The sequence below is a fragment of the Rhipicephalus microplus genome, unplaced genomic scaffold (genome assembly GCF_043290135.1).
Source record: "Rhipicephalus microplus isolate Deutch F79 unplaced genomic scaffold, USDA_Rmic scaffold_48, whole genome shotgun sequence".
Classification (NCBI taxonomy): Eukaryota; Metazoa; Arthropoda; class Arachnida; order Ixodida; family Ixodidae; genus Rhipicephalus; species Rhipicephalus microplus.
This window is the reverse complement of record NW_027464621.1, coordinates 198,755-226,238: the sequence shown is the minus strand read 5'-3', so window position 1 is coordinate 226,238 and position 27,484 is coordinate 198,755. Positions and strand designations below refer to the sequence as shown.

The following is a 27,484-nucleotide window of genomic DNA, read 5'->3' as shown; positions in this document are numbered from 1 at the left end:
TTTTCAGTAAAATTTATGTTATTACCAATGACTCTGTTATAATATCTAATGATTTTAATTGCATTTAGAGTCTGCCTTCCCACTGGATAAATGATGTTATGCAATAATATCCATTATATATTATATACTATATGTATTACATGACCTCTCATGCATTCTTGGTTCACAGTAAAGGTAAGTGGTGTAACTTTCTACAATATATAAGTAGTTTAATTGTCCCAACTTAATAGGTTCAAACGAATTTATTTCCAAATATTGTTAAACCTTAATATAACAAAGATGGTAAAATACGGTTGGTGATTTACTACGTCATATCAAAACTTCATTGAAGAGGCACCAACGAGAAAAAAGATTTTTCTCGTATTGGTAAATCACTTTTTCACAATGCTGAAATCACCCCTCTCACCCTGAGAAGATGGCAAGAGAGAGAACGTACAAAAAGAAAATGTGGGTGTTGACGCCACTCTAAATTTTCACCCAAATCATCGTGACATCAGCAATTTCGATGGCATATACTAGGGCCTATGGAGTTCCTAATCGGTAAAAATAAAATACATTGTCCTTGGAGGAAGCTATAGGCCTTACACACCAAGTTTCAGAAAATTTCGTTGAGCCAATGTAATCAGAACAAGAAAAGTGCCTTTTGAAATCCATTTTGTTCTGCATGGAGATTTTGGTGCGTAACTTAAAAAGAATGAAACTTTGACCTTGACCTTCTCTCTTATTAATAAACTTACGATTGTGAAATTAAGGATATTAGAGGTCTCACAGTACGATCTATCATGGTACAATTTCACAATACCGTACAAGTTCCCACAATACAATTTTTTGAAACAATTCATTGTTTCACTTTTGTATCCTTTTAAGCTGAAATCTGACCTTTTATGCCAGAAGATTTACTCATCTTCACATGGAAATGGCTGTAAGAATTTTAGAATAATATAGTAATACAATAATAAAAAAAACTAATTTGAACTATGCAAAAAATTAACATTGTTGAATCTGCGATCTCGCGACCTGGTGAAGCCTTCAAAGTGCTGTAAGTCACACACAGAAAAAACAAAAAGGACAACGCAGGTTCAATGCACTGTCGAAATTAAGATTACCTTCACTGGAAATTCATTGTGTTCGTCAAAAGGCTGAAATAGCTATTGAGATCTTCAAGAATGATATCCAAAAACGACTGATATCTTTGCGATATGCCCAAACAAGCAGTGATGTTTTTGCTTTTCGTTGATCGAGATGATTTGCCAGATATTTTGTTGTGACATCCAACTCCTGAATGATCATGATCGCTCACAGGTACAGTTGAAACCCAATTTACCAGAGTGACAGCCATTGTCCAATTAATTTCGTTAAATCAAGCTGTTTGTAAAATTGAGCATTTTATTTTACTTATTCAATATCTGAAATAATAATGTAGCCACGTCTAAAAGCTATGCCAAACCATGCCTGTGAGTCTAAAAAGCTCACGATGGTACTACGAGAGTGCCTTGGACACTGGAAACACTACGTTTGAGCAATGCAGGCAACGTAGATGGTCATGTGAAGCAATGACAAACGATACCAATACGTGAAAAAGCAGAGAAAGAATGCAGCTATTGTGTGAGCAGGTCGAGTGAGAAAGTTGCAAGGTAATGATCAATGCTATCTGTTGCATAAACCAGGAAATAACTAAAGCAACCATCACTGCCCATATCACCATCCCATACATACTAATAGTGCTACCAGCTGTCGAGTCCTCTATAATGGCTTCATCAAAACAAAAGCTCAGGCTACTGAGGAGAATCACCAACCAACACAGGGGCCCTGGTGATGACAGCTCTCTAAGACTATTACATGCCTTCGCTCTCTGTCACTTCACTTACGTGGCAGGTCTCCTCCAATGGTCGCAGGCCGAGCAGAACAAGCTCAACACTATTATCAGAAAGTTAGTCAAGGCTGCCCTAAGTATAACCAACAGTGCGTCGAACGAGAAACTCATGAGCCTAGGCATGCACAATACCATGAATGACATAGCAGTGCAACAGACGATGCAGAAGGAAAGAATAACGAGGACATGTGCAGGTAGGCTGATATTCAAAGCGATCAAGTCAGTCCCCAATAGATCAAAGAACCCGAAGGAGGTTGAAGTCGAACTGAACGCGGAGCTTAGAAGCGTGATATGAACCACTCCCCTGCCGAGAAACATGCATCCTAAACACAATGTTAGCAGGTGAAAAGCGAGAGCGAAAGCTTTATTGAAAGAAATCAAACAGGTAGGACAACAGGCAGCCGTCCTAGACGCAGCCTGGGTGAAAGGCAAAGAGGCCTACACGGCTGCCGTGGTCGACAGCCAGGGAGAGGTACGGGACACTCTGACTATACTCACTAAGGACTCCACGGTGGTTGAGCAAGCCACGATTGCTTTAGCCATCAGGAACAGAAAATGGTCATACATCTACAGTGACTCCAAAGCAGCAACTACGAGCTTTGACAAGGACTATGTCGCTGGGACTGTGATTAAACTTATGAACAAAGTCAATGCTATTGATACTGAAATCCAATGGTTTCCTACGCATATGGAACAAGTGGACGAGACTCAGGTTAATCTCAACGAGGCGACGAATGACCTGGCATGAGGACTCCGTTGCCATACCGGTCAGACCCAATCCAACGCCCACTACCATTCCGGGGATCATAAAGATCATTTAATCAGATACAACGACATAACAAAATATTATTACTTGGGGTGTAGGCAATTCCCACTGCCACATGTTAGCTTGAATAGGCCTCAGACAGTCACATTACGTTTACTGCAAACTGGAACTTACCCCACTCCATATTTTCTAAATAAAATTCACCCTGACAGTGAAATTTAAGACGAGTGTGATGCATGCGATGTCATTATTGAAATCAGACACATGCTGGCGGGCTGGCCCGGGACTCTCGCCGACCCCGAAGAACAATGCTTTTACTGGCAGAAGATGGTGCAAAGCACGTGTTATCAAGATCAGCTACGGGCAGTCCAGAAGGTCCACGGTGACGCCATAAGGCTCGGCCTGACGGTACAGACGTGGACCCGGCCCGCCTCAGTCTGAAACGACCGGGCTTCAGGACACTAATAAAGATTTGTGAATGAATGAATCAATAGGGTGCCGAGATGCTTTTATCTAAATATGTTACAGTAGCCCCGCCGCGGTGGTCTAGTGGCTAAGGTACTCGGCTGCTGACCCGCAGGGCGCGGGTTCGAATCCCGGCTGCGGCGGCTGCATTTCCGATGGAGGCGGAAATGTTGTAGGCCCGTGTGCTCAGATTTGGGTGCACGTTAAAGAACCCCAGGCGGTCTAAATTTCCGGAGCCCTCCACTACGGCGTCTCTCATAATCATATAGTGGTTTTGGGACGTTAAACCCCACATATCAATCAATCAAATATGTTACAGTACACACTTACAGAAAAACCCATCTCTGTCAAAATTTTTAAAAATTGCAACATATTTACTGAACCTTTTCAGGAAACACTTCCTTGAATCAGGTTTGCTGGACAGTTAGTTTACTAATTAGGATTGATGTAAACACTGAACTTTTCAATGATTTGCTGGGGAATGTAAATTTCCTCATTTGATCGTGAAATTCGTGAAATCAGAATATGAAAGGACCAGAGGATGCCAAATTGGAATGGTTGAGTAGTGTGTGATACTACAACAAGTCAGACTATCTACACACCATGCATCAGTCACATGCCCTTCCTTCACATCGCTTCAAAGGTGCAAACAGCAATGAGATGCACCCAAATCCTACAGCTGCTGTGGGAAAATATGTTGCTTAGCAAGCAGTCATTCTCTATTCTGCGGTGCATGGCGTGCGGAATGCAATTCCAGTAAAATTGCATTCACAACAGTGCTCAAGTTAGCCATGCCACCACTAGCACAATCAGAAGTTTTAATTTATTGCATCTGGTTTCTCCACAGTAGCAATAATACTTTGTGACATTATAATCATGCATAAACATGCTTCTTTACATTGAGTTATACAATACCTGGTGTTCTATAGACCTTAGGTTCTAAAACGGATGTCCTTCGCCATATAAAAAGTTTCATAATACAGTTGGACTCATTTATAACGAACTCGAAAGTGCCGCGGGAAGTGGTCGTTATATCAGTAGTTAAACTATATGAACTCACCCTTAACGTGCACATTGACCAAACCATTTTTTTTCTGTAAATCTTCATTAAAGAGTGCTACCAACCGCTGCGGTGACAGGCTAGGCCTTTTTGCATGTTAAGTAACTCCCGCTGTTCGCCACAAACTCTAGTTTCTTGCTGCTCCACTGAAGCACGGTACCGCAACCAATCATCGCTGACTAGTTGTGTGCAGCAGGTCGCTTACTCGGCTTTTGCCGTCACATGCCGGGCCATTTGGAGGGTAATATATGTGTGTGTTTGTGCGTTTTTCGCACATGCTTCACCTCGTATTGTTCTTTGGTGTTGCAAGTAGGCTGTTTGTTCAACACGAGGAAGACACGTATTTAGCAAGCAGCCTCGCATGACGCTGTGGCGGCGAACAGCAGCATGACGCTTTTGTAACATCGTCACTCCGCGCAGTTTGAACACATGCATTCGAGCGGATATCTGCAGATGACTGGGGTAAGGTCATCCACAATGAATGAAAATGGCCGTTCATCAACACCGGCCACCTCGCCTTCACTCTTTAGATATGCTTATCTGTTAAGGCACTGCCGCAACCATGCAGTAGTAAGTATCACTGATGATGATGATGATGTGTGGTGTTTCATGGTGCAAGGACCAGAAGATGGCCAAAGAGTGCCATTTCAGTAGACTAGAGATGTGAACAATGATATAGTGCATGGCTGTATAAGGGCCTCGAAATTCCTAACGCTAACACGGGTAAAAACATAGAAGTATTAAAAAGTCATGGTAGTGACATGAAAAATAAGCAGTGAAAGTGGTTGGCAAAAGGTCATTGTAATAAAACTATGGCGGGGATGTAGTCATCGCAGCCATGACCACGGTACAAAAGTCGTGCTATGGATCACCTCGGAATATGGAGTGAAAACTATGTATGTCATTTAAAAATGTAAACAGTGATAAAAGTTTAAAAAGCGAATCCTTATTGATGAGCATCGCAATGTGTAATGGCAGCTGCTGCCGGTAGGGTAGTAAAAAGTGCTTTTTTCTTCAAGCATTTAATTCATTGCACTAGACGAGGATGTGGAGAACCGCAAGTGGTTCTTCACATTTCTCACACAATGGTGGATCGCTGGCAGACAAAAGGTATGAATGTGTAGTGTGCGTGTGGAATGTTCTTAAGTCTTGTAGGTGTTATCTCTGTCTGTCATGATTTTGATAATGGTGACCAATTACCAAGTTGTGGCTTAATAACATGGAGTTTATTGTGTGTGTGTCTATCCCACTTGCTTTGCTAATAACCCCTGAGCTTTCATTTTAGAAAAGGTTTAAGTGAAGTGCAGGGATTGGTATTGATGCATTGGCAGCGGTGTTGTTGGCGGTTGCAGCCAGCGTGTCCGCCAAAACGTTTCCTTGTATCTCACGGTGCCCTGGCACCCAGCAGACAACGACATGCTGTTTGGATGAGTACAGTGTGCATAAAAGTGAGTGAAGCGAGACAAAGACAGGCTTTCTGTTTTTAGGAGTTTTCAGCGCTTTTACCACACTTAGGAGATCTGTGTATATTACCGCCTTTTGCAGTTTTATCTGTTTGATGTGGTTTATGATTGCCAGTATTGCATAAGCTTCTCTTGTGAAAATGCTTGTATCAGGATGGAAAACGCTGGCCTCCGAAAAGGATTTGCCTACCACTGCCTATGACAAAGAAGTGTTGGGCTTCGAGGCATCGGTAAAAAACTCAGGGCATGTGTATTTATCTCGTAGTTCGAAGAAGTACGTATGGATGAGTGTAAGCGGGAGTGCTTTGTTACTTCCACAAAAGAGACATCACAGTCTATAAGCTGCCACTGCCACGGTGGCAGATATATACAGCAGGAGCTATCAAACTGTGTTCAAGAAGTGGCACACCTGTTTCTTCGGCAAGGCCCCTCACATGGAGAGAGTAGGGCTGCCTCAACAAAAGACGGTTCCCGAACAAGCTAGAATTAGACAAATAATTAATTGAGAAATGAAAGGGATGTTGATTGTCTGCCTTCACCTTCAGAATGTACACAAAAGACTTGTAACATCTCTGTCGGTGGAGCGACCATTCATTCGATTCCACTTACAGGCTCTCCACGGGGCTAATGCGAAAAGCGTCTGTAGAAAGGCGAATGCCCAAATGGTGCACAGAATACAGCATCTTTCAAGCACTTGGTGTCGCAGATTGATAAACAACAGCCCCGTAGTCTAGACGAGTGCGAATGAGGCTTTTGCAAAGGTTAAGCAGACACTTCTTGTCACTACCCCATGTAGTTCAAGATAGCACTTTCAGAATTTTCATAGTTTTTAGACACTTATTTTTGATATGCCAAATGTGTTATATGAAGGTCAGTTCTGAGTCTAATAATATGACCAGAAACTTATGCTCAGTCTTTACAGGCAGATGTTCACCATGCAGGTCGATGCCAGAGCCATATGAAGGCTCCCCTTTATAGAAAATAGGACGCAAGTGCTCTTTTGTGCATTCAGTTTAAGCCCATTTTCATCCTCCCATTTCGATATCTTTTTCAAACCTTATTGGACCTGGCATTCACAGATGGAGAGATTATACGATTTAAAACCGACCTGTACATAGTCAACATATGTGTAGTAAAATATATTTTGTGGAATAGCAAGACACAAGGACTTCATTTTGACTATAAATAGAGTACAACAAAATAAACCTCCTTGCGGCACCCCTGTTTCCTGGAAATATGTACAGGACAAAGCAGTGCCCACTCGAACACAGAATGTTCGATTGGACAGATAGCTTTCGATTATCGCGAACATTCTACCCTGCACACCTCAGTGTGACAGGTCTCGGAGTATGCCATGGTGCCACGTAGTGTCATAGGCCTTCTCCGTATAGAGAAACAAAGAAATAAAGCACTTTTTATGAATGAAAGCATCACGAATTTGTGCCTCGATACGGACAAGGTGGTCAGTGGTGGACCTAGCCTCTCAAAACTCACACTGGTATGGGCGAGTAGGCTATTAGTTTCAAGGAAGTGCATCAGTTGCCTATTTATCATTTTCTCTAAGACCTTGCAAAGGCAACTAGCTAATGCTATTGGCTTGTAGCAAGAGACTGAAGACGGGTCCTTGCCCTGTTTAAGAATCAGAATAATGATGGTTTCTTTCCAGGTGGAAGGGATCTCACTGGAAAGCCAAATGGCGTGCGTTGTACAAGGAAAGGAGTGCTGTTTGGGTTTCAGGGGGCAGATGTTTTAGCATTGAATATACTATGCAGTCGAGGCCTGGACCGGTTTTACTGCAGCAGTTTAGCGATGCTGGTAGCTCAGATAAGATGAATGGTTTATTGTATGCCTCAATGTTTGTGGATTTGCGATCTATTTTTTATTTTTTCTATTCTTGCTTTGTATCTTTGGAATGCTGCACTGTAATGGGATGAGCTGGAGACCTGTTCGAAGTGTGCACCGAGAATGTTCGCTTGGTATTCCAAACTCTCTTCTTGTGAGTTCACTAGAGGAAGTGAGTGTGCTTGCTGTCCTGCCACCTTACCAACCATGTTCCAGACTCTCGCCTTATCTGAGTGTGAATTAATGCCCGATAAAAATTTACGCCAACTTCCTCATCTCGCCTGTCAGCTCACTCTTCTGCCTTGCGACTTAAAGTTTATAAGATTATTCGACGTTGGTGAGTCTCTAAGCAACTTCCATGCCTTATTTTATTTTTTGCGTGCACTACGGCACTCATTATTCCACCATGGGACTCGTAATTTGCCCGACGGTCCACAAGTTTGAGGTATACATTTGGTTGCAGCTTCATTCAAAAAGGCTGTCAAGTAGCCCTCAGGTGCCTCTATGCTTAACACCCCCATGTCAGTTCAAGTTAAGAAAGTAATTTTTTTTAACTGTTCCCAATCAACTTTAATGGTGAGCCATTTGGGTACCTGTGAAGGACATGCATTTGCTTGCTATTGATGTGATGGATTATTATTGACTTCCCATTTAAATAGACACAGGAGTGATGGAGGTCTATTGACGAGTAGGTATTATTAACGATCCTTTAATATGTTGGTTTTTTTCGATTCAGGAGGCATGCCCTGGAAGAAAAAAAGGAGCTGTTCAATCAGGCGATCTTGTGCATTGCAGCGAGACTCCAGAGGCTATTATGTGCATTAAAGTCCCCGAAGACAAGATAGAGTTCTGGAAGTTAATTTATTAATCACTGGAATTCCTGTTTATTGAGTTTGTGATGCGGAGGTATGTAAATAGAGCGAATTGTGACCAGTTTATTAAAGAGGACAGCTCGGACAGCCACTGCCTCAAGGGGTATCTGAAGGAAAAAAATTAGAGGCTGTTCCTTGATCAACCACAACGGCAACATCGCCGGATGACATGACAGCCTCAGCCCGATCCTTTCGAAAAATGTTGTAACTGTGTAGGAAGTTGGTGTGCTTGGATTTTAAGTGTTTCTTGTACACACAGCACTTTTGGTGTATGTTTGTACAGAAGTTCTGAGATATCGTCAAGGTTTCTCAGCAGTCTTCTGACGTTCCACTGTAGCATTTGTGCCACTTTAATTTCGTATGGTGCTGTGTGTGCAAAAAGTGTTGTCTTAGGTTACAGTGTCTTTTGGGGGCCTTGTAATTCGGGGTTTTTCCTTCTTGGAGCGCTCCAAAGAGTTGCACTTGTTCTTTGGCGTCTGAGGCACTGGAGGAGTGGGACTTGTATCTATCACCTGCGAGGTGGCGGATGGTGCCTGCCCAGCAGTCATGTTCGCAATGGTTTCGGGCCTAACTGCGCTTGCAGTGGCCCGGGGTCCGGCAGACACAGGAGTCTGCTAGCCCTGTTTATCCGGTGGCGGAGCAGTACAGGCTGCTCTGACCGGGGGCGTTGATGGCGCACCCGTGGTCACACTCTGTGTGACACTTGTGGGCGTGGAAAAGTGTGGCACAGAGCTCCAGTGCATCACATCGGCAAAATAGGGAATGGACTAATCGAGTGTGAACTGTTTAAGTGCTTCTTCAAAGAATAGATTGAACTCACTTTAAGCTTGAGAATTTGTTTTTATTTTTTCCAGGATGGGCACGATCGCGAGTAGGCGGGATGGTCTCCTTCGCAGTTCGCACAGCGGGCTGCTGCAGTACAAGTCTCCAATGAGTGTTCGTTGGAGCTACATTTTGCAAAAGTAGCGCGCCCTCTGCGGCTTTGCGATCCGTGTCCAAAGCACTGGCATTTGAAACATCAATGGGTATTTGGCACATAGGGCCTGACACGAAGCTTACAGTAGCCGATTTCATCGAATTGAATAAGTCATAGTACCAAAATTAATAATTATATGTCTTGTTGCTGTTTCTTGTTCTTGTTGTATCACTATTCTCTCGACCTTGACCACATTCTGGTCTTGCCAGCATTAAAATAATTCACTTTTAGATAGTTGTAGTAGGTATTCATCAGAGACCACACCGCACACTGTATTCATTGATCTGTGTGGACTTACTGAAATTGGGACATCCCCAAATGCTACAAGTTTAGATAGATTATCATATTTGAGATTGTCACGTACTTCCAGGAGGAGGTCGCCACTTCCCAACTTGGTTACATTGTAGCCTCGACCAATGGCTTCTGTGAGTGTTTTTGAAATGAGAAAAGGCGAGATTGATCGGACTGTTTTGCATTATTTTTGGCTGTGCATGACATGGTGCTTCGGGAAGGACTGCTTTGGTTTCTGGAGTGTAAAGCTTTCTTCGGTGCACCACCTTTTCGGGTGACAATCAGTGAGTGCGGGAAAGAAGTGTGCCACACAGGTTATGAAATATTCGGCGGCGATGGTGGCCACCCACCACGAGCGCAACAAGGGGACGCTGCAAGGTAGAACACTTGAAGCCGCCAGCCATGCATCGCCACTATAACCACATATAATTACCCATGGCTGGGCAACTACACAAGGTTAACCCTCGGCACCAGGAAAAATTGCAAGTACACGAAAGATAGAATATAACAGGACAGATAAAAAGTGAAAGATAAAGACGAAGATGAGAGGAGAGAGAGATGGGAGAAGGAGACTGCCGATTTGCCCTGGGTGGGTCAGCCCAGGGGTGCCGTCTACGTGAAGCTGGAGACAAATGGGTGTGTTGCCTCAGCAGGGGGGGGGGGGGGGGGGTCTTTAAGGTCCAAACACTTAGCGTCAGTTCAACCCCCAGGATCCCCTTTTCCCCGGACACGGCAAAACTACGCACGGCTAAGCATAAGAAGGAGTCAAAACCCCTCCTGTTAGCTCGGGTCCGTGGTGTTGCTGTACACCAAACGCCTGCTTACGCAGACGCCCCTGCGATGGTAGTCAGTAACCCTGACATAGCGGTCAGTGCTATTACCTTTCGAGGCACATTGTGGCGTCGGTGAGATGAGCACCACAGGAAACTTTTAAACAACAAAAAGTTATTGCTTCTAGTATTTATGAATTCTTATTTTTGAAGGCATTGTATTGTTAATTGGCGGTGGTCATATACCTGCGGAGACTTGCGTCACAAAAGTTTGCCATGTTAAAACTGACTGCAAGTCTTCATGCTGCTTTCTTTTTTTCTTTTTTTCCCTACTGCCTTTCCACCAGTGAAGAAATGCCTGAAAAGTGAGCAACCTTGCTTGCAGCGTCCGAAATCTGCATACGGTGTTCGTCGCAATCAGCAATATCTTTGTCGCTAGTAAAGTGCACCGTGGCATGAATGAGTATGCACTTCTCACGTACTTTAGAATGTCTGTTTTAAATTTTTTGTTCCGCTTCGTAAGTGCCATATTTTTGCCGCTACCATGTCGGACGTGATTGTTGTAACAGTAGAAGACTTTGAAAAATATTCTTTATATGTGGACATAGTTTGAATGAGTAGCATAAGAAAATGGGAAGTGAACCGAAATATGGTCGTTATAACCGATAGATCGTTACACGTATTTGTGATCGTTGTAAGTGGGTTATAGTTGAAGTACTTTAAGGGAATGGTGAAGGGAACCTCTTAAAAAAATCATGAATTGTCAACTGCTTCTTTGCTATATGTGCCTTCAGCACAAAGCTCTCTATACCAGTTGAAAAGCATCGTGGCTCACCATGCATGTACTTTATTTCAAACACTTGTTTACTAGCAAAGCCTTTTTGCTTGAAGGCCTGAGATGCTTATTTTCAGACTGTTAAGACTATATAAGCACCCATATTTTTAAATAGTAGTGGGAAAGCAGCACATATTTTCTGGTATGGAACCACAAAAAGTATGAATTAATCGAATGATGGAGTTTGAATTAATTGAAAGTATAAATTATCAGTTTGAACTATTGTGAGTCTACTGTATTTGTAAATGGTGGGTTTACATTTCAACATGCTATTATTTCCATTCCCTTGACTCTTAATTGTTTCAATGACTTGAATTAGTTTTGTAGATCTATAAGGTGATATACAGTCGGCCAAAACTTTAACTATGGATCGCAGCGGCCACTTTTTTTGTCTGTCAGCGCCTCATGATAGAACGCAGTTGCAAGAAATTGTTTTGTGGACATGTGCTTCATGGGCATTCACTTGTTCTCACCTTTTTTCTGGAACATGATTCAGTCGTATGGCAAAGATACGCAGAAAAAACTGCCGCTTGTGCACAATAGCTAAAAATTTGGCCGACTGTACTTTACCTTTTGTGACTTAACTAAAAAAATTATATGTGATGCACTTTAGCCACATTTACCTCGTGTGGTACGTTGTACCATCTACTGATTGCTATATATTGAACAAATATGCTATATTAGTACAACAGAGCAATCTAACCTTAACTCCTGCATTGGCATGTGCTGACAGTATGTGTAAAAAAATAAAATTGAAAGAATATGCACTTCCTTTTATGACAGAGTTTTTGCTTTTACACCATGCACACAAATGAAAAACGAAAAACTAAGTACTCTGTATAATGTTGAATGCCCAGTTTTTTCTACCGTAACATGCCAAACGATTTGAAAACTTATACAAAATATCTTTACCTGCTGGTCTCCGCAGTCACATGAATGCTTATCATGAGGTTGCGCCACATGTTCCATGCCTTCAGAAACTTGAACACGTCGCTTTAGCTTCAGCGAGTATTTATGGAAAAGCTGTGCATGATAACAAAACACATGGTGTGGTAAGAGGTGATCCAATGCAAATTGTTGGGCTTCCTTGACAATTCCCTGAGCAATATCATCATGGCCACGTGCCCAGGTCAGCTTTTCGATTAGGTCAGTGAGGTTGTGCTGAACGGGCACATAATGCACCATGGGCGAGATGCGAGAGTAGAAATGCTCATAGTACTCAGATTCTTGCTTCAGCACCAAACCAGAGCCAGCCAGGAGGTAAGGAAGCCGGTAAGCAGCCACAGTGCCATCCACGTTGATTTGGTACTTGTACTGCGGTTACAAGCAAGTGAAATTTAGGAGACGCTGTTAGAGTGTGCAAGCAGCAGAACAGTTGAAAGAGCAAGACATCACAGTACAGTAGATTCCCAATAAATGAAAATCTGTTGAACGGAACTGCTGTTTAAATGAAACAAGTGCTTCTGACAAGATTGGTTTTGTACTTGTATTTCTGCACCCCTGGCCACCTCTCAGCAAATGGAGGTCCTGCTAAATAAAAACACATTTTCCTGGTCCCTTCAGGTTCCATTTAATGAGAATCTACTGTGTCTATGTTAAATATCTATTCATAAACAGCATCTCACCGAGTTTGGGCCATATGAATAAAAACGATAGCATCGCTGGTATCAGCATAGTGAGTGGTCCGTTTGGAATGTCGTTAAAGAAAATAAAAAAGGTAAAGGGCCTAAAATTGGCTCCTGTAGAATGTCACATGCAAGTTTTCGTTAGATGTAACATTACTAACACTAAATTATTTTGGTGTAGATTACTCCAGGTACCTTTTCTTCAGTTTTAAAACAATTCTTTTTCTTATGTTTTTTGGAAGTTTTGCTGAATCAAAAATTGTAATCTCAATAAAGGTTCATCAAAGAGAATAATCTGCAATTAAAATTGTCACGCAAATTAGATCTCAAGATAATGAAGTCAGTAAAATTGGCAATTTACTTCGTCATATTGAAATCTCAATGTGTATTGGTATAGAGAATTTTATGTCAAGCCTCGCTGCGGTGGTCTAGTGGCTAAGGTACTCGGCTGCTGACCCGCAGGTCGCGGGATCAAATCCCGGCTGCAGCGGCTGCATTTCCGATAGTGCAGAAATGTTGTAGGCCCATGTGCTCAGATTTGGGTGCACATTAAAGAACCCCAGGTGATCGAAATTTCCGGAGCCCTCCACTACGGCATCTCTCATAATCATATGGTGGTTTTGGGATGTTAAACCCCACATATCAATCAGTCGATCAATCATTTTATGTCAAGTACAATCATGGTGGGACTTTTTACACAAGAAGTGCAGTACAAATATTTGAATAATAGGGCAGCATAAAAAAAAAGCTAATTTCAGCAATGTTAAAAAAAAAATCTAGTTGGTTGAACCAAAGATACAGAGGCCAGGGTACAGATACAGGGTCCCGTTTCCAGTAGCCTGTTTCCAATGCCGTTTCCACGGGAAACAAGGAAGCCTTATTTCCCGTGGCCGTGTCTCAGTCCCAACACCAAAAGATATGCATGTACAACTCAAGGTGGCGGGGAAGCTACAGTGGTCTAAATAAGCTATCGCCCACCACGTTCTGCCACTGAGGCTCCATCCAAACCTTGGGAATAGCCCAAAATGGTGTGACAATGGTGTCACCATCAAACCCATAGCCAGCAAGTTGCCCTAGAAAGAAATTTTGATGGAGAGGGGTGTTTTATTAAAAATAAGTAATAAAAATAGGTGTTTTTACAAAAGTAGTCACGGTCTTCGGCAAGTGCCCCCTCCCAAAAAATTCTAGGGTGTGGGCTTGGTTATCAGGTTCACCAAATTTTACCACTCACTTCTTACTCAATAGGATGTATGTCTGGATGAGTTCGTTGAGGTTCATAATTATAACCCTTTGCGGTCCATCGTCAGGCCCTTAACAATGCGATACAGCCACAGCGGTCCGTGGCTGGGCCCTGCCGGACAAGCTTGTGCCCAGTTGATTCACGAGCACATTTTGTCACTACATTAAGTGCCATGTATAAACTGTAAAATACTAAGTAAACTTGTTATACTTGAGCTCAGAGTTCTTCAGCTTCAGACCAGAACGAATGGAAGGAGAGAAGAGGTATCGAACCGCATTTTAAAGCAGGACAATAGGGGGTAGCACAAGACAAAAAAGACTACAGGTACAGGACAGAGCATTGACTACAGTTCCTTATTCTATGGTTATCTTTGTTTGGCGCTTCTGTCTTTTGTGCAACTTTAAACAAGAACTCTTCACTGAGTTCAAAGAAAATGGAACCTTTGTTCATGCAAGCTACATTTTCTGTTTTGCAACATCGCTTACACATATGTTTAAGGAATCGAGCAGACACCGATACAGTGTTGCACATTATAGTAGTAGCCATTATGCACTGCTTCAACTGAAGCCTTCCAAGTTGGCCTTATCACAGAACATGTACATAATTTTATAAAGCTGGAAGTCATATGGCAGGTAACTGTGAAGCATAAAGAGATTGCAAAAAAAAACTAAACTCATTACAGCTGAACACTTACCAAAGAAAGCCATTTCAATAAAACACCTCCATATCTTACAATTATCGTGGTAAATTTATCCAGATAAGCTTTTTTTGGCTTTAGGATTATGAAAAGAGATGTCTTTCATTGTAAACAGGAAGGAGCAAAAACATGGGATGAAATGGCAGAACACAGACCACTGTGTTATGCTCATTTGTCCTGCCTTAGAGTGCTGTTTTTGACACATAATCATGAATCAAACAGCCCAAATGCATACGTCCTGTGGTCTGTGATATTCTGTAACAAGTGGCAACACCTTTTTTATTGCCCGAGCCATCCCAAGCCCTTGCAAGCAAGAGCTAGTTGCATTTGGTACCACTGCCTCTATGCCTACTTGTAGTTTTTATTTGACACATAGTGACAACAAAAACAACAAATCTGATGCTGATGCAAGTATACACTGTGTGAAATACGACACCACACTGGTTGTAGTGTGCACGCTGAATAATAAGATGACCCACTAGGGTACTCGCACGCATGCTAGTTCCCCTACTTCATAGGCAAAGAGAGTATTAATGTGATTTGTGCTGCGGACGCAACAGCTGAAGCAGGGATGGAAAGAGTGCAGACATCTGAGGTGGAAACAGTGCAGACATCTGAGGAGGAAAGAGTGCAGACATCTGAGTGCACGCACGCACGCGCGCGCGCGCGCGCACACACACACACACACACACACACACACACACACACACACACACAAGTGCATGCATGTAGACTTTATTAGATGAGACGAAGCTGTTTTTCTCCAATCTAGAGAAATTAAGCGCATCATGTATTCACAAGCAAAGCTCTATTGCGCATTCGATTTATTCAGAACATGAAAACGCAACATAGGCACAATACTCAAAAACATGCCAAACCAAGAAAGCACTAACTCCCACCGAGCCCATACTTTATTATAATTGCTTATTTCAATGCTTGTGTTTAAAAGCTTCACACTGTCGAGCCACCAATTTACAGGAAACAAAGCAAGACTGCTACGATTGAAAAAGAAAGAGAGAAAAAATACTGGAAAATAGCCTAAAAAATCGGATAGCTATGCACTACACTTTTTGTAGCATAGAAAAGCTCTGTGAAAGACCAGTAAACGAAGACAGCAATAAAAAAATGGATGTAGCGAACTGATGTAAATTAAAGAAGAATACATTAGCATTAGCTGACATTGAGTGAATGAAAATAAAAACTCTTTTAAGAACTGCAAAAAAAAAAATGCAAAGCACATAATGAACGGGCAAGAACCTATAAAAAAAAAAAAAACTAGCAAGCTGCAAAAGAAACAGCTCTGACCGGCAACTTGCGTTCTAGCGTTACAAAGAAATATTTTTCTCTATTCAGTGTGAAGGCGTCAGTCTGAATAACATCGGTGGAGACGAAATCTTTCTCGCACACTTTAACATTTTAAATCGAAGGTAAATCCACCAGTGTCTGTTGCGGTATTGCACGAAACATTTCCCTTCGTCCTTTTCATCACTATCCCTCGTCAAACTAAACGACACCTTTTTGCTCGCAACTCTGTAGCTGGAGTAGAGATCCAGCACACAGCAAGTCTTTGGCGTCATTGCTTACGTACAACACATAGTTCTGACAGTCGTCAGTAGCACAAATTTAGAAAAATGTGAAAAAAAAAAAAAAAGGCTGAGACTACCAGAACTATCGGGTCCCCAGGCTCTCCTTAAGCAGCGCAGCTCTCCTCAAAGCCCCCTGTGCACTCCTGCCGCCACCACGTGACCACTGCGATGACATAGCAAGCTCTTCCCATAGCGTTACGGAGGAGTATTGTGACCAGAAAAGCATTGAAGGACTCTGGTAGTAGTATCTAGTGAAATGTGCAGATGCGAGTATGCTTGTTCATGTCATCCATACGGTGAACACCGCAATAATATTCAAGATCTCATGGAAGCTGATGTTTAATACATAATTTAGAAAAATATTAGAAAAATTTGAAAATAATAGAAATATTAGAAAATTCAGAAAAATTTGTCAACACCTAAATTATAATTAGCATTCATGGAATGGAGATTTCTCTAGTGAAGTACAGTGAACATAGTATTACCTTCTTGAATATTAAAGGGGTATTCACCTTAGATGTTTAGATGTGGTTGACTCCGCACATGATTTTCACACAATGTCTGTTCATAATGCAATGAACTTTCAATCATTTCAGGATTACCGGGGCATGGGAGAACTTGTGGAACAAAAGTCAGCTATCAAGTGGCAACGAAACTACAAAACCAAAGCAAGATGTCAATTGCGGTGTGAAGAATACAGGCTGTACAACCTGCCGCTTAGGTGAGGAAACAAATATGGAGCACTAAGGTTTGTCAGTCGAAATCGCATTCCTAAGGTTTCTGCATTACACAAATGCAAGCATTCTACTGCAGTTAACACCAAATACAAATGATAAAAACTTTATCTCCTGATAAAGCTTGCTTTGCGAATATATAAATAAAAGACTGGCTACGTATATGTGATTACAGGACTTCACTACTGAGCTGAATTACAAGGTCTATTACAGACAAAAAGAAGTAATACATAAATTACAAAACTATTAAAGATTTATTTGATTAAAGGCAATCAATGACATGTAATGAACAATGTACAATGAATTTTTTTTCGCTGGAAAAAAGGGTTGATGATTCCAAGAAGCATAAAATGAGCAAAACAACACAAGCTTGGGTATACTGCTTGCCCTTGTCTGGTTTCATGCATTGTAGTCTCCTTCAAGATTATGTACAAGTGTGAGCTGTACATACCTATTATGTCATATAAATTCTGCATAGATAATAAGCTCATATAACCATTATGTAGCCACAAAACATTATTACTACTTAGTACAGAGCACTTCCGCTCTAATACTAGGTAGACCCTTCAGAGCTCGAAACAAGAGCTTCTTTGAAAGTCAATAAAAAGCTGCTGAAAGAGTCAGTCACAATAAATTCTGTGAATGGTCTTCATGAAGAAAACATTACAAATACTGTGAACAGCTGAAGAAAATAAGCCTAAAACTTTTGCCACAACACATCCAAAAACAAACAAAACTTGTAAATGTGACGTGTACAAACCTCAAAAAAATCAAAGAAGGAAACGTGGCTGGTCTGGGGACCATAGATGTCCATCTTGTCCCGAAAAAAGAAAAAATTTGTGAGAGAAGCATTCAGTAGGTCTGGGTGGCGGCGCGACAGAGCCACAAGGTCAAGGCGTTCAGGGCAGCTGTCACGTCCTCGCCAAAACCCACATGGGCGCTTTTCTTTCCAAGCTGGCCCACTGTTCCCTTGCACAGAGAGAACATCTAAGGTCACCCTGCACAGAATACATCAGAAAGATATGCAGATATGTTTTATCCGATGTTGTATTGCTTGCCTTGATGTTCATGAATTCCTGTACTGAAGAATTGTATTAACCAACAATTATTCATTCTCTGCAAAAATTTGTATTGATGTCCCCGCCACCCTATGTAATGCCTCTAGTGGGCCCTTAGGGTACTTGAATAAATAAACAAAAAGACTGAACAGGTGGTTTAAAAAAGCTTCTAAATTAACCTCATAATTTTTTTACAAATGCAAATGTGTGAATCACATATATCACAACAATCTTTGTTTTCAAATAATGTGGTGCTACATGCCTAGAGGAAGCTCCAATTTTTTGCGAGCATTATATGTGTTCAAAATGTGTGCATTACATTCCGTTGGCATCACTGAGTCCAATTAGCGGTGTGGTGCTCAATGCAAGTGTTTCTTCTGTTCTACTGATACAACCCTTAGCTTTTTTCTCTACTTCATGGAGTTGGCAAGAGTACATTAAACCCCTTACAGAGAGGGCAGTTAATGCCAGCAAGAATCCATGGCAGCCTCTCTTGTGCCGCCACCAAGGCTTGGTGGCGGCACGAGAGAGGCGAATGGCTCTCTTTGGCTGGTGGCGGTTGGCGCGAACGGTTGTCTCTAGTGGCGGGACCCCGGTGCATGACACCGCGGGTTGCGCGCTGGGGGTGCACCGCGGGTTGCGCGCTGAGGGCCCTTGTCGTAAGCCAAGCATTAGCAAAGCCGCTTTGAGTGTGTTCTTGTGTTTGTTTTGTCATGTTCAGAGTGATCTAATATTGCCACGCTGGGTTAGTGGTCGAAGAGGAGAGCGAAGAAGTGAATGGCTGCTGTGGCTTAGTAAACAGTTGTCCACTTCGAGTCCCTGTCTATCACTTCCTCTCGCGACAGACTGGTGGAAGTGCTGGGTACTGTACTGCAATGTCTTATGCCTGCTGGTTCTGAACCAGAAGCAACCACTGCCAGTGCACCAGGGTCTGCTGATATCCATCGAAGCAGCCGCCGCCTTCAAGGACTACCACCACAGTACGGCCCTTTGACAAGTTCTGGGAAGACAGTGTTTGCCACGTCCGCAACCCAAACTGAGCATGACCCATTCGCTAGCGTGCCCTGTGTCATCAACACACCCAACCCATTCCACGACGATGCAGGTGAGGATGTCGAAGACTGGCTTGACCATTTCGACCGGGTCGCTGCCATCAACGACTGGGACAATCGCCGTAAGTTGAAGAACGTGTACATCTCCCTCTTAGACGCGGCAAGAGTGTGGTACGAGAACCACGAGACTTCATTCACAAGTTGGCAGGAATTCCATCGGCAGCTTCGCGAGGCGTTCAGTAACCCCGAACGGAAAGAGAGGGCGGAGCAGGTACTTTCTTCGCGCTTTCAAATGCCGAACGAGAGCGTCGCCATGTTTGTCGAGGAGATGTCGCAATGGTTTCGACGTGCTGATCCCCACATGCCAGAAGACAAAAAGGTGCGCCTGCTAATGCGAGGCGTAAAAGAGCAACTTTTCGCGGGCCTTGTGCGCAACCCTCCTACAACTGTGTCGGAGTTCATATGTGAGGCCACAATTATGGAGCGCATGCTTCGGCAGCGATTGTCGTAGTATGAGCGTCAGACGGCCATGTCCGCTGCGTGCTCGCTTGTACCAGGAGGTGATAACAGGGAGGTCCTCACCGAACTCATACGGCAGGTTGTATGCGAAGAACTTCGGAAATCTCATGCAGCATCTCCTCCCAGTAGCGCTTCTCTTACGGACGTTGTTCGTAACGAAATCAGGCAGTTCGTTCATTCCTCCCCACCATCGCAAGTCGAACTTCCCACACTTTCCTACGCGGATGCCCTACGCGTTTCTACGCCATCTACGGCACATTTCGCTCATCCATCTGCTGGGACCACCAGACGCTTTCCAAGTCCAGCCTATCGCCACCTTCTCAGGCCGATTTTCGTCCTGGCCCGCGGAAGTCCATCGTCTGGCGTGCACCCGACAATCGTCCCTTGTGCTACCATTGTGGTGAAGTTGGACACATGTACCGCGACTGTTACTACCGACGAATAGGCCTACGCGGATTCCACCCAGATGCCCGTTGTCCACGCTATGGTGAGCGCCCGCAAGAAATTGCGGACTACTTGGAAGGTAGTCATCACGACAGTCACGGTCACCATCACCCCGTCCGTCCGCATCAACGCACTGCACCCGACCCGCCTTTGGGTCCCCTGGTGTTAGTGGCGCAAGCCCACGCCGGAGAAACTGAAAACGGCGACCTCCGGAGCTGAGGCCGCTGTCACGCGAACCCACAAATAGCCTCTGCCGCAGCCTTACAACGTACCGTTAAAGCCTGTTTCGGAAACCGCCAACAGAACGTCCGGTGCCATTACCGTTTCCGTCAACTGTTATCCGGTGACTGCGCTTGTCGACACGGGAGCCGATTACTCGGTGATGAGTGCTTGATTGGCCACCCGTCTACACAAGGTGCTGACCACGTGGGACGGCCCTCAACTAATCACCGCTGGAGGACACCTCGTATCCCCTATAGGAAGGTGCACCGCCAGGCTTGAAATTTGTGCGTCGGCTTTTGTGGAGTCATTCCTTGTACTGCCCAATTGTTCTTGGCCGGTCATTTTGGGCATGGGTTTTCTGCAAGAGTACGGAGCGATAATTAATCTGCGTGATTCGTACGTCAGTTTTGCTGACGGTGTTTCTCCAGATTCCGACATCGAGAACGAACATCGTGGCGCCGCCTTACGCGTAGTGGATGATTGCGACACGTTGCCACCTTGCAGTAGTATCTTCGTGCTTGTTGAGTGTCCACGGGAGCACTCAATTACGGGCATCACCGAAAGTAACCTGACGTTATTGCTTGATCGGGAAGTCGCCATTGCTCAAAGTCTCGTTCAACGCCGAAATGGCCAGACTACGCTTTTCGTTACGAACTTCAGTGGCGAATACAGGCATTTTGCGAAACGCACAACCATAGCTTACTTGGATGCATTGGATGATTTGGACGCCTTCCCTTTGATTACGACGATCTCGACTGAGAATAGCTGCGATACTGACGTGACTAGTCGCCTCAACGTCAATCGCCAGTTAGAAGAACCCAAGAGGGCAAAGCTCCTCAGTCTCCTCTCATCCTTTAGTGACAGTTTTGCCACTGCGTTGAAAATTCGGCGGACCCTTCTAATGAAGCACAGGATTATCACTGAGCCGAACGTCCAACCCGTGCGCCAACATGATTACCGCGTGTCGCAGAAGGAGCAGGATGCCATCCGTCATCAAGTGAAACAAATGCTCGACGACGATGTAATTCAAACATCGACTAGTCCTTGGGCGTCACCAGTTGTTCTGGTTAAAAAGAAAGATGGTTCATTACGATTCTGTGTCGACTACCGCAAACTGAACAAGATAACGAAAAAAGATGTATATCCTCTTCCTCGCATTGATGACTCATTGGATCGCCTACGACACGCCTGTTACTTCTCTTCCATGGATCTCCGTAGCGGATATTGGCAGATTGAAGTAGATGAACGGGACTGAGAAATAACAGCATTTATTACACCTGATGGTCTCTATGAATTTAAAGTTCTCCCTTTTGGCCTGTGCTCCGCTCCAGCCACATTCCAACGAATGATGGACACAGTTTTATGTGAACTGAAGTGGCACTCTTGTTTAGTGTATTTAGACGACGTAGTCGTTTTTTCTACTTTTGAAGAGCACATTGAGTGGCTTGAGGCAGTTCTTCTGGCTATTCGCACTGCCGGCCTCTCTCTGAAACCAGAAAAGTGTTATTTTGGATATGATAAACTCAAATTTTTTGGCCACATTGTCAGCAGCAGTGGTGTTCGCCCCGACCATGAGAAAGCTATGGCAGTTGCTTTATTCCCGATACCGAGAACAAAGCATGATGTACGCCGCTTTCTGGGCCTTTGTGCTTATTACCGCCGCCTCGTACCGAATTTTTCGAAAATCGCCGACCCTCTACAACAACTCGTCAAGGACGACGTCGCCTTCATCTGAGGTCCCAAACAATCCGACGCTTTCCGCGACCTTAAACAACGCCTACAAACGCCGTCGATCTTTGGTCACTCCGACACAGAAACAGACACAGAAGTCCGCACTGACGCGAGTGACCTAGGCCTCGGAGCTACTCTCGTGCAATATCAAGATGGCGTGGAACGCATCATCGCCTACGTTGGCCGCACGTTGTCATCTGCAGGCGAGAACTACTCGACGACTGAAAAAGAACGTCTAGCGGTTATATGAGCCATTATGAAATTCAGGCCCTACTTGTACGGACGCCCCTTCCAAATCGTCAGTGACAACCACTCTCCCTGCTGGCTAGCGAATCTGAAAGATCCTTCGGGCCGTCTCGCAAGATGGAGCCTTCGGTTACAGGAATTCGATATAACGATGGTTCACAAGTCTGGCCAGAAACACACCGACGCTGAATGTCTTTCCCGCGCACCCGTGGAGATTGCTGCAGAAGACAAGGATGAAGACTTCAGTTGCCTTGCTTTTCTCGCATCATTAAACATGGCTGAGCAGCAACGCGAAGACTCATAACTGCAACCACTGATCGAATACCTTGAGGGACGTCGCCCACAACCACCACGTCAGTTCGCGCGCGATTTGTCATCTTTCTGTCTACGCCAAGACATCCTCTACAAGTGCAACTTTCATCCAACGAAAACTGTTTACCTGCTCGTCGTTCCTGCTGCTCTCCGCGATGATATTTTGCGTGCTTGTCACGACGAGCCATCGTCAGGGCATCTTGGCTTCGCCCGTACTCTGGCACGAATCAAGGACAAATACTACTAGCGGAAACTTACGAAAACCGTCCGGCAGTACGTCAAGACATGCACATCCTGCCAGCGCCGCAAAAATCCAACGACGAAACCAGCCGGTCTGCTTCAGCCTTTGCAGCCACCTCACGCACCTTTTGAAAAGGTCGGGATGGATTTACTCGGCCCATTTCCGAAGTCTGCGGCTGGTAACCGCTGGATTGTGGTTGCCACTGACTACTTGACTAGATACTGCGAAACACAAGCCGCCCAGCGAGCAACTGCTTCCGATGTGGCTGACTTTTTTATCAAGAACATCGTTCTCCGCCACGGCGCTCCCGCTGTCGTCATCACAGATCGTAGTACTGCCTTTATGGCACAGTTGCTTCGAGAGATCCTGTTGCTGAGCGGCAGGACGCACCGAACAGCAACTGCGTACCACCCGCAGACTAACGGGTTAACCGAACACCTTAACAAAACGATTGCAGATATGCTTTCGATGTATGTCGCCAAGGATCAGAAGAATTGGGACGAAATCCTCCCGTATATAACATTTGCCTACAATACGGCTCTGCAGGAAACCACCGGCTTTGCTCCTTTTCGTCTGGTTTACGGCCGCAACGTCACCACAATGCTTGACACCATGCTGCAACCAACTCTGCCGCACATGATTACCCCCGACGCAGATGTATTCGTTCAGCGTGCCGAAGACGCCCGGCAGCTAGCACGCTTTCGCATTTTATCGCGGCAAAATCAAGATGCTCGATGGTACAACATACACCACAGAGCAGTAATATACGAACCCGGTGACCTAGTCTGGGTTTGAACTCCTACACGACAACGTGGAGGCTTGGAAAAATTGTTATGTCGGTACTTCGAACCCTGCCAAGTTCTTCATCGCATCGGGGAAGTTAACTACAAAGTTGTCCCAGCAGACACATCGCACCATTCTCGTAGACCACGTTTCTCGGATGTGGTTCACGTCTCCAGGATGAAGCATTACTATTCGCGTTGACTGCAAGTCAAGAACTTTGTGATGTGACACTTGTCTTCAAGACAATTGTACATTTCTTTCTCGCTTCTTTTTTTTTCCAATCTCTTTTTTTCTTCTCAATGGACACAGACATTTTTTACTACCTTTCATTGTTTTTCGGAGCCGCAGCATTTATGCGATGCTTCCTCTTTTTTTTTTTTCTTTGGGGAGAGGGTAATGCCACGCTGGGTTAGTGGTAGAAGAGGTGAGCGAAGAAGTGAATGGCTGCTGTGGTTTAGTAAACAGTCGTCCACTTCGAGTCCCTGTCTATCGTTTCCTCTCGCGACAATATTGTGTAAGGTTGTTCAGCGTGTTGATCACGATTGATGTATATTAATTCAGCTGACGATATCGTCGATCTTAAAGTAGTTAAATAAATGTGTATTGTTTGATTCATTCCGACCGTGTCTACTGTGTCCGTGCGTTCCAAGAGCGTGGCGCTCGCCACTTCAAGACACCACAATTGCAAATAATATTTTTTAATCAGTCTTACAACTTTTACCAGTTAATAAAGAATTACATACCATTCAATTCTGTTTAAAAGCTATAATACTAGGCCTCAAAGTCAGAGGTATAGGCATGAAGTACTGGAGGGACATGACTCCCGACCCCATAAAGGGGTCCCTAAGTGTGTGTGTATTTTTTTTGAAGTCCCAAAAACAGTGAGGTCACAACACCACCAAATCATTCACTGCCTATATTTTCAGTGACACCCCTAGCTTCAAAGGAGCTACAAGCAATAGAATGTTACTTCCTTCTTACCACTGCTTTCCCTTCTCAAATTCTTCAATAGATTATCTTGTTCATAGCGGATCTGTAGTCGAGACTAAGCTCCACCTCCTGCAGCAGTTCACCATCATGAGGTTGCACTCTACACCACCAGGTGTCGTGAAAATGCCATTTGCTGGCCACTCCAAGTTTTTTCTCCAGCCGATAATCTCCGGAAAGTTAGAGGACAAACTACACCTCTCTTACAATAATCACCACTAAGCTTAAGTAATGAAATTATGGTGATTGTCTTCCAGTACGAAGCAACTAATACAAACTTGTGCATCCTGGCTTCAATTGAATACCGAGAATGCGATGCTCAGTGTACTGATACGCTGAAGCCCCTCGCTGGTCACTTTTTACAGGCACATGCATCTTGCCATGTTGAGATACTTGCAGCGCACAATGCAGCAAGGACTATTATGATGTTGAAGAAAAAAAAAGCTTCAAGTCAACATTAGAAATAATAATGACAATAATATCTGCGATTTTATGTGCTAAAACCACAATATCATAATAGGCATGCAGTAGTGAAGGGCTTTTTACATAAGAAATCTTAGAATTCTTACCTGCCCATCATTTCGAGAGATGATTCTGTAATGTCATAGGTCGGCATGACAATATCTGTGCTGCTTTTTGAGCCACACCATGAAAAAAATGGAATGTGGACTCCGGAGTGGCTTCTTTGCTCAAGTGGCCAGTCACCAAGGTTTACAAGCATTTCAATATCCGGAAGACGCACCTAAATAAATTTGCAATAGCTCTTACTTAAGTCAGATCACTTTTTTCGGTTCTAGTGATGATTAAAAGAAAAAGAATCAAGTAGCAATTTATTTCAAGGATTTTCAGTGCCAAGAACTACAAAACAAGAAAAAGCATTTACCTTTCTAGCAAGGGACAACAGTATCTGATCCATGAACATGTTGAAGCCAACATGTTGCCCATAGCACTTTCGGTAAACCTTAAGAAACAAAAAAAAAAAAAAAAAAAGTCTGCAAATGCACAGAGCACAAAGAGAGGGAGAAAATGTACCGTTTCCAGTAAGCCAACAAATCGAGTGTATAAGTTAGTTGTTTTCAATATGTTCTGTATGATAAGCCAACCCCTGAAATTATTTTGTAACTTTGTTTCCTGCTGTACATTTATGTATGTTATAGTAGCATGGATCCATACTAGCACTCTGGTAAGAATCGAGATGTTTGTAACATGCTTTTTTCTGACTGTACTTTATTTATTAAATTTCAATTCAACTAATGACAAGCAACATTAGGGAGACATAGCATGATGGTTATGTGAATATAGTCCATTAGTCACCGTAAAGGATAATTTTCTCAAACATTCAATTTTACAGTGGCACGAACGTAATGTTCACAAAGAACAATATAATAGCTATGAAAGGCAGCCTCAGCGAAGTACAGCACCTAACCTTCTTTGTATACAGGGTGCCCCAACAAACTCAACCCACATTTCAAAAATATGCCGACACACTTGATCACAACATGATCAAATGCATGTTGCTGAATATTGCGTGAAATAAAACACAATTTCTACCTTCTTCCTAATTAGACAAGCTTAATTAAGTAACTGTTAAAATAATAAAGTTGGGTAGAAAATTCCAGTTAAAATGGTATATTGGTTTGCAAAGCATGCAATTAGTTTTTAAATTTATTAAGTATTATTTTTCTTTATGCTGAATAAAAACATTTATAAAACTGACAAAACCCTGATTTTATATGATACAACACTCATTTATATATTTCCTGAGACATTAAACTGAACAATTCTTTAACCTGGAATACAACTGTGCAAAACCTTGGCAACCTGAGACAAGTCATCTATTTGTAAGGTGAATCAAAGTAAAACACTGACCTGGTTTTTAACAACAGCATAATGGCAAAAACTAACAGAACCAGGGCGGTCAAATCGACGAAGGGCTTCACGAAGCATCTTCTTCATGTCTATCTCTTCAAACCACGCAAGATCCTTTAGGATCTGAGGATCCACTACTGGACATTTTGTTTGCAACAGCCACTTGTCAAAAGAAACAGGACAACTGCAAGCATCATGGTGGAGAGGTCCTACAAAATAATTTTGGACTGTAAGTATTTATTAACACAAAAACATGACATACTACTTATCATGCTAGTTGAATTAAGAAGTAGAGAAAGCAAATACTGATTGAAAAACCTGGTTAAGAAAAAAATAAAATTTCAGTGATGATGAAACCGATGTCACTTGAGTGCTGTGTATCACACTTTTGTGATAGTGAAGAACTTTCTGCCGGTAAAAAAATCCACTGAAAGCTATACCTAAACAACTATGCATGCCAAAAATCATTGTTGCAGCTAACATGTTATAAGCATAAATCAGCAAACTCAAACTCGAATCGTCCTATGAGTATGAGTCTGAGTAAGTCCAAGTGAGTAATAATTTGGCGAGTTTGACATATCTCAACGCACCAGTGTTCATGTGCCACCTTAATATTTATAGGCACGCATCACTGACCAGAGGGTGCAATAGAGCTCTTATTGGCTGTCTCGGCATTGACAGCATCAGCCACAAGGGACACCAAGAAACGAAACGCTCACTGAACACATTGACGTACTGGAGCGCCTCTTTTGGGTGCTTCCTAGGTGCGTTCGTAGTCACCTCAGGTGTGTTGTTAATATGCGTGACCCCCTCCTCCCCACATAAATATAAATGCATATATGCACTGGCCAGCTCGATTTTGCTGCAACTGCATGTTAGGCTGTGTGTTCTGGAACTACTGTCAAATCTTCAAAACTGCATTGCC

General features: G+C 43.4%; 2 protein-coding genes across 5 annotated transcripts in view; one reads left to right on the top strand and one right to left on the bottom strand.

The window, feature by feature from the left end:
* The window catches only part of LOC142788209 (uncharacterized), a 58,702-nt gene that overhangs the window by 15,783 nt on the left and 15,435 nt on the right, over positions 1-27,484 (top strand). The window contains exons 2-4 of one of the 3 annotated variants that reach the window (XR_012889279.1): positions 9,688-9,742; positions 10,726-10,841; positions 16,958-17,463. Coding sequence is in view for 1 of the 3 variants with exons in the window: in XM_075884782.1 (XP_075740897.1) it covers positions 16,958-17,082 (125 nt within the window). In the remaining 2 variants the exon portion in view is untranslated. Of the gene's footprint in view, positions 1-9,687; positions 10,842-16,957; positions 17,464-27,484 lie in introns of those variants that run through there. The other 2 variants (XR_012889278.1, XM_075884782.1) reach the window with 2 other exon arrangements.
* Positions 1-27,484, bottom strand: part of LOC119177282 (protein O-glucosyltransferase 2) — a 38,638-nt gene that overhangs the window by 8,390 nt on the left and 2,764 nt on the right. For both annotated transcript variants that reach the window (XM_037428727.2, XM_037428728.2), the window contains exons 3-7: positions 26,560-26,768; positions 25,574-25,651; positions 25,260-25,432; positions 17,856-18,093; positions 12,126-12,527 (exon numbers count right to left, since the gene is read on the bottom strand). In XM_037428727.2, coding sequence (XP_037284624.2) covers positions 12,126-12,527; positions 17,856-18,093; positions 25,260-25,432; positions 25,574-25,651; positions 26,560-26,768 — 1,100 coding nt within the window. The remainder of the gene's footprint in view (positions 1-12,125; positions 12,528-17,855; positions 18,094-25,259; positions 25,433-25,573; positions 25,652-26,559; positions 26,769-27,484) is intronic.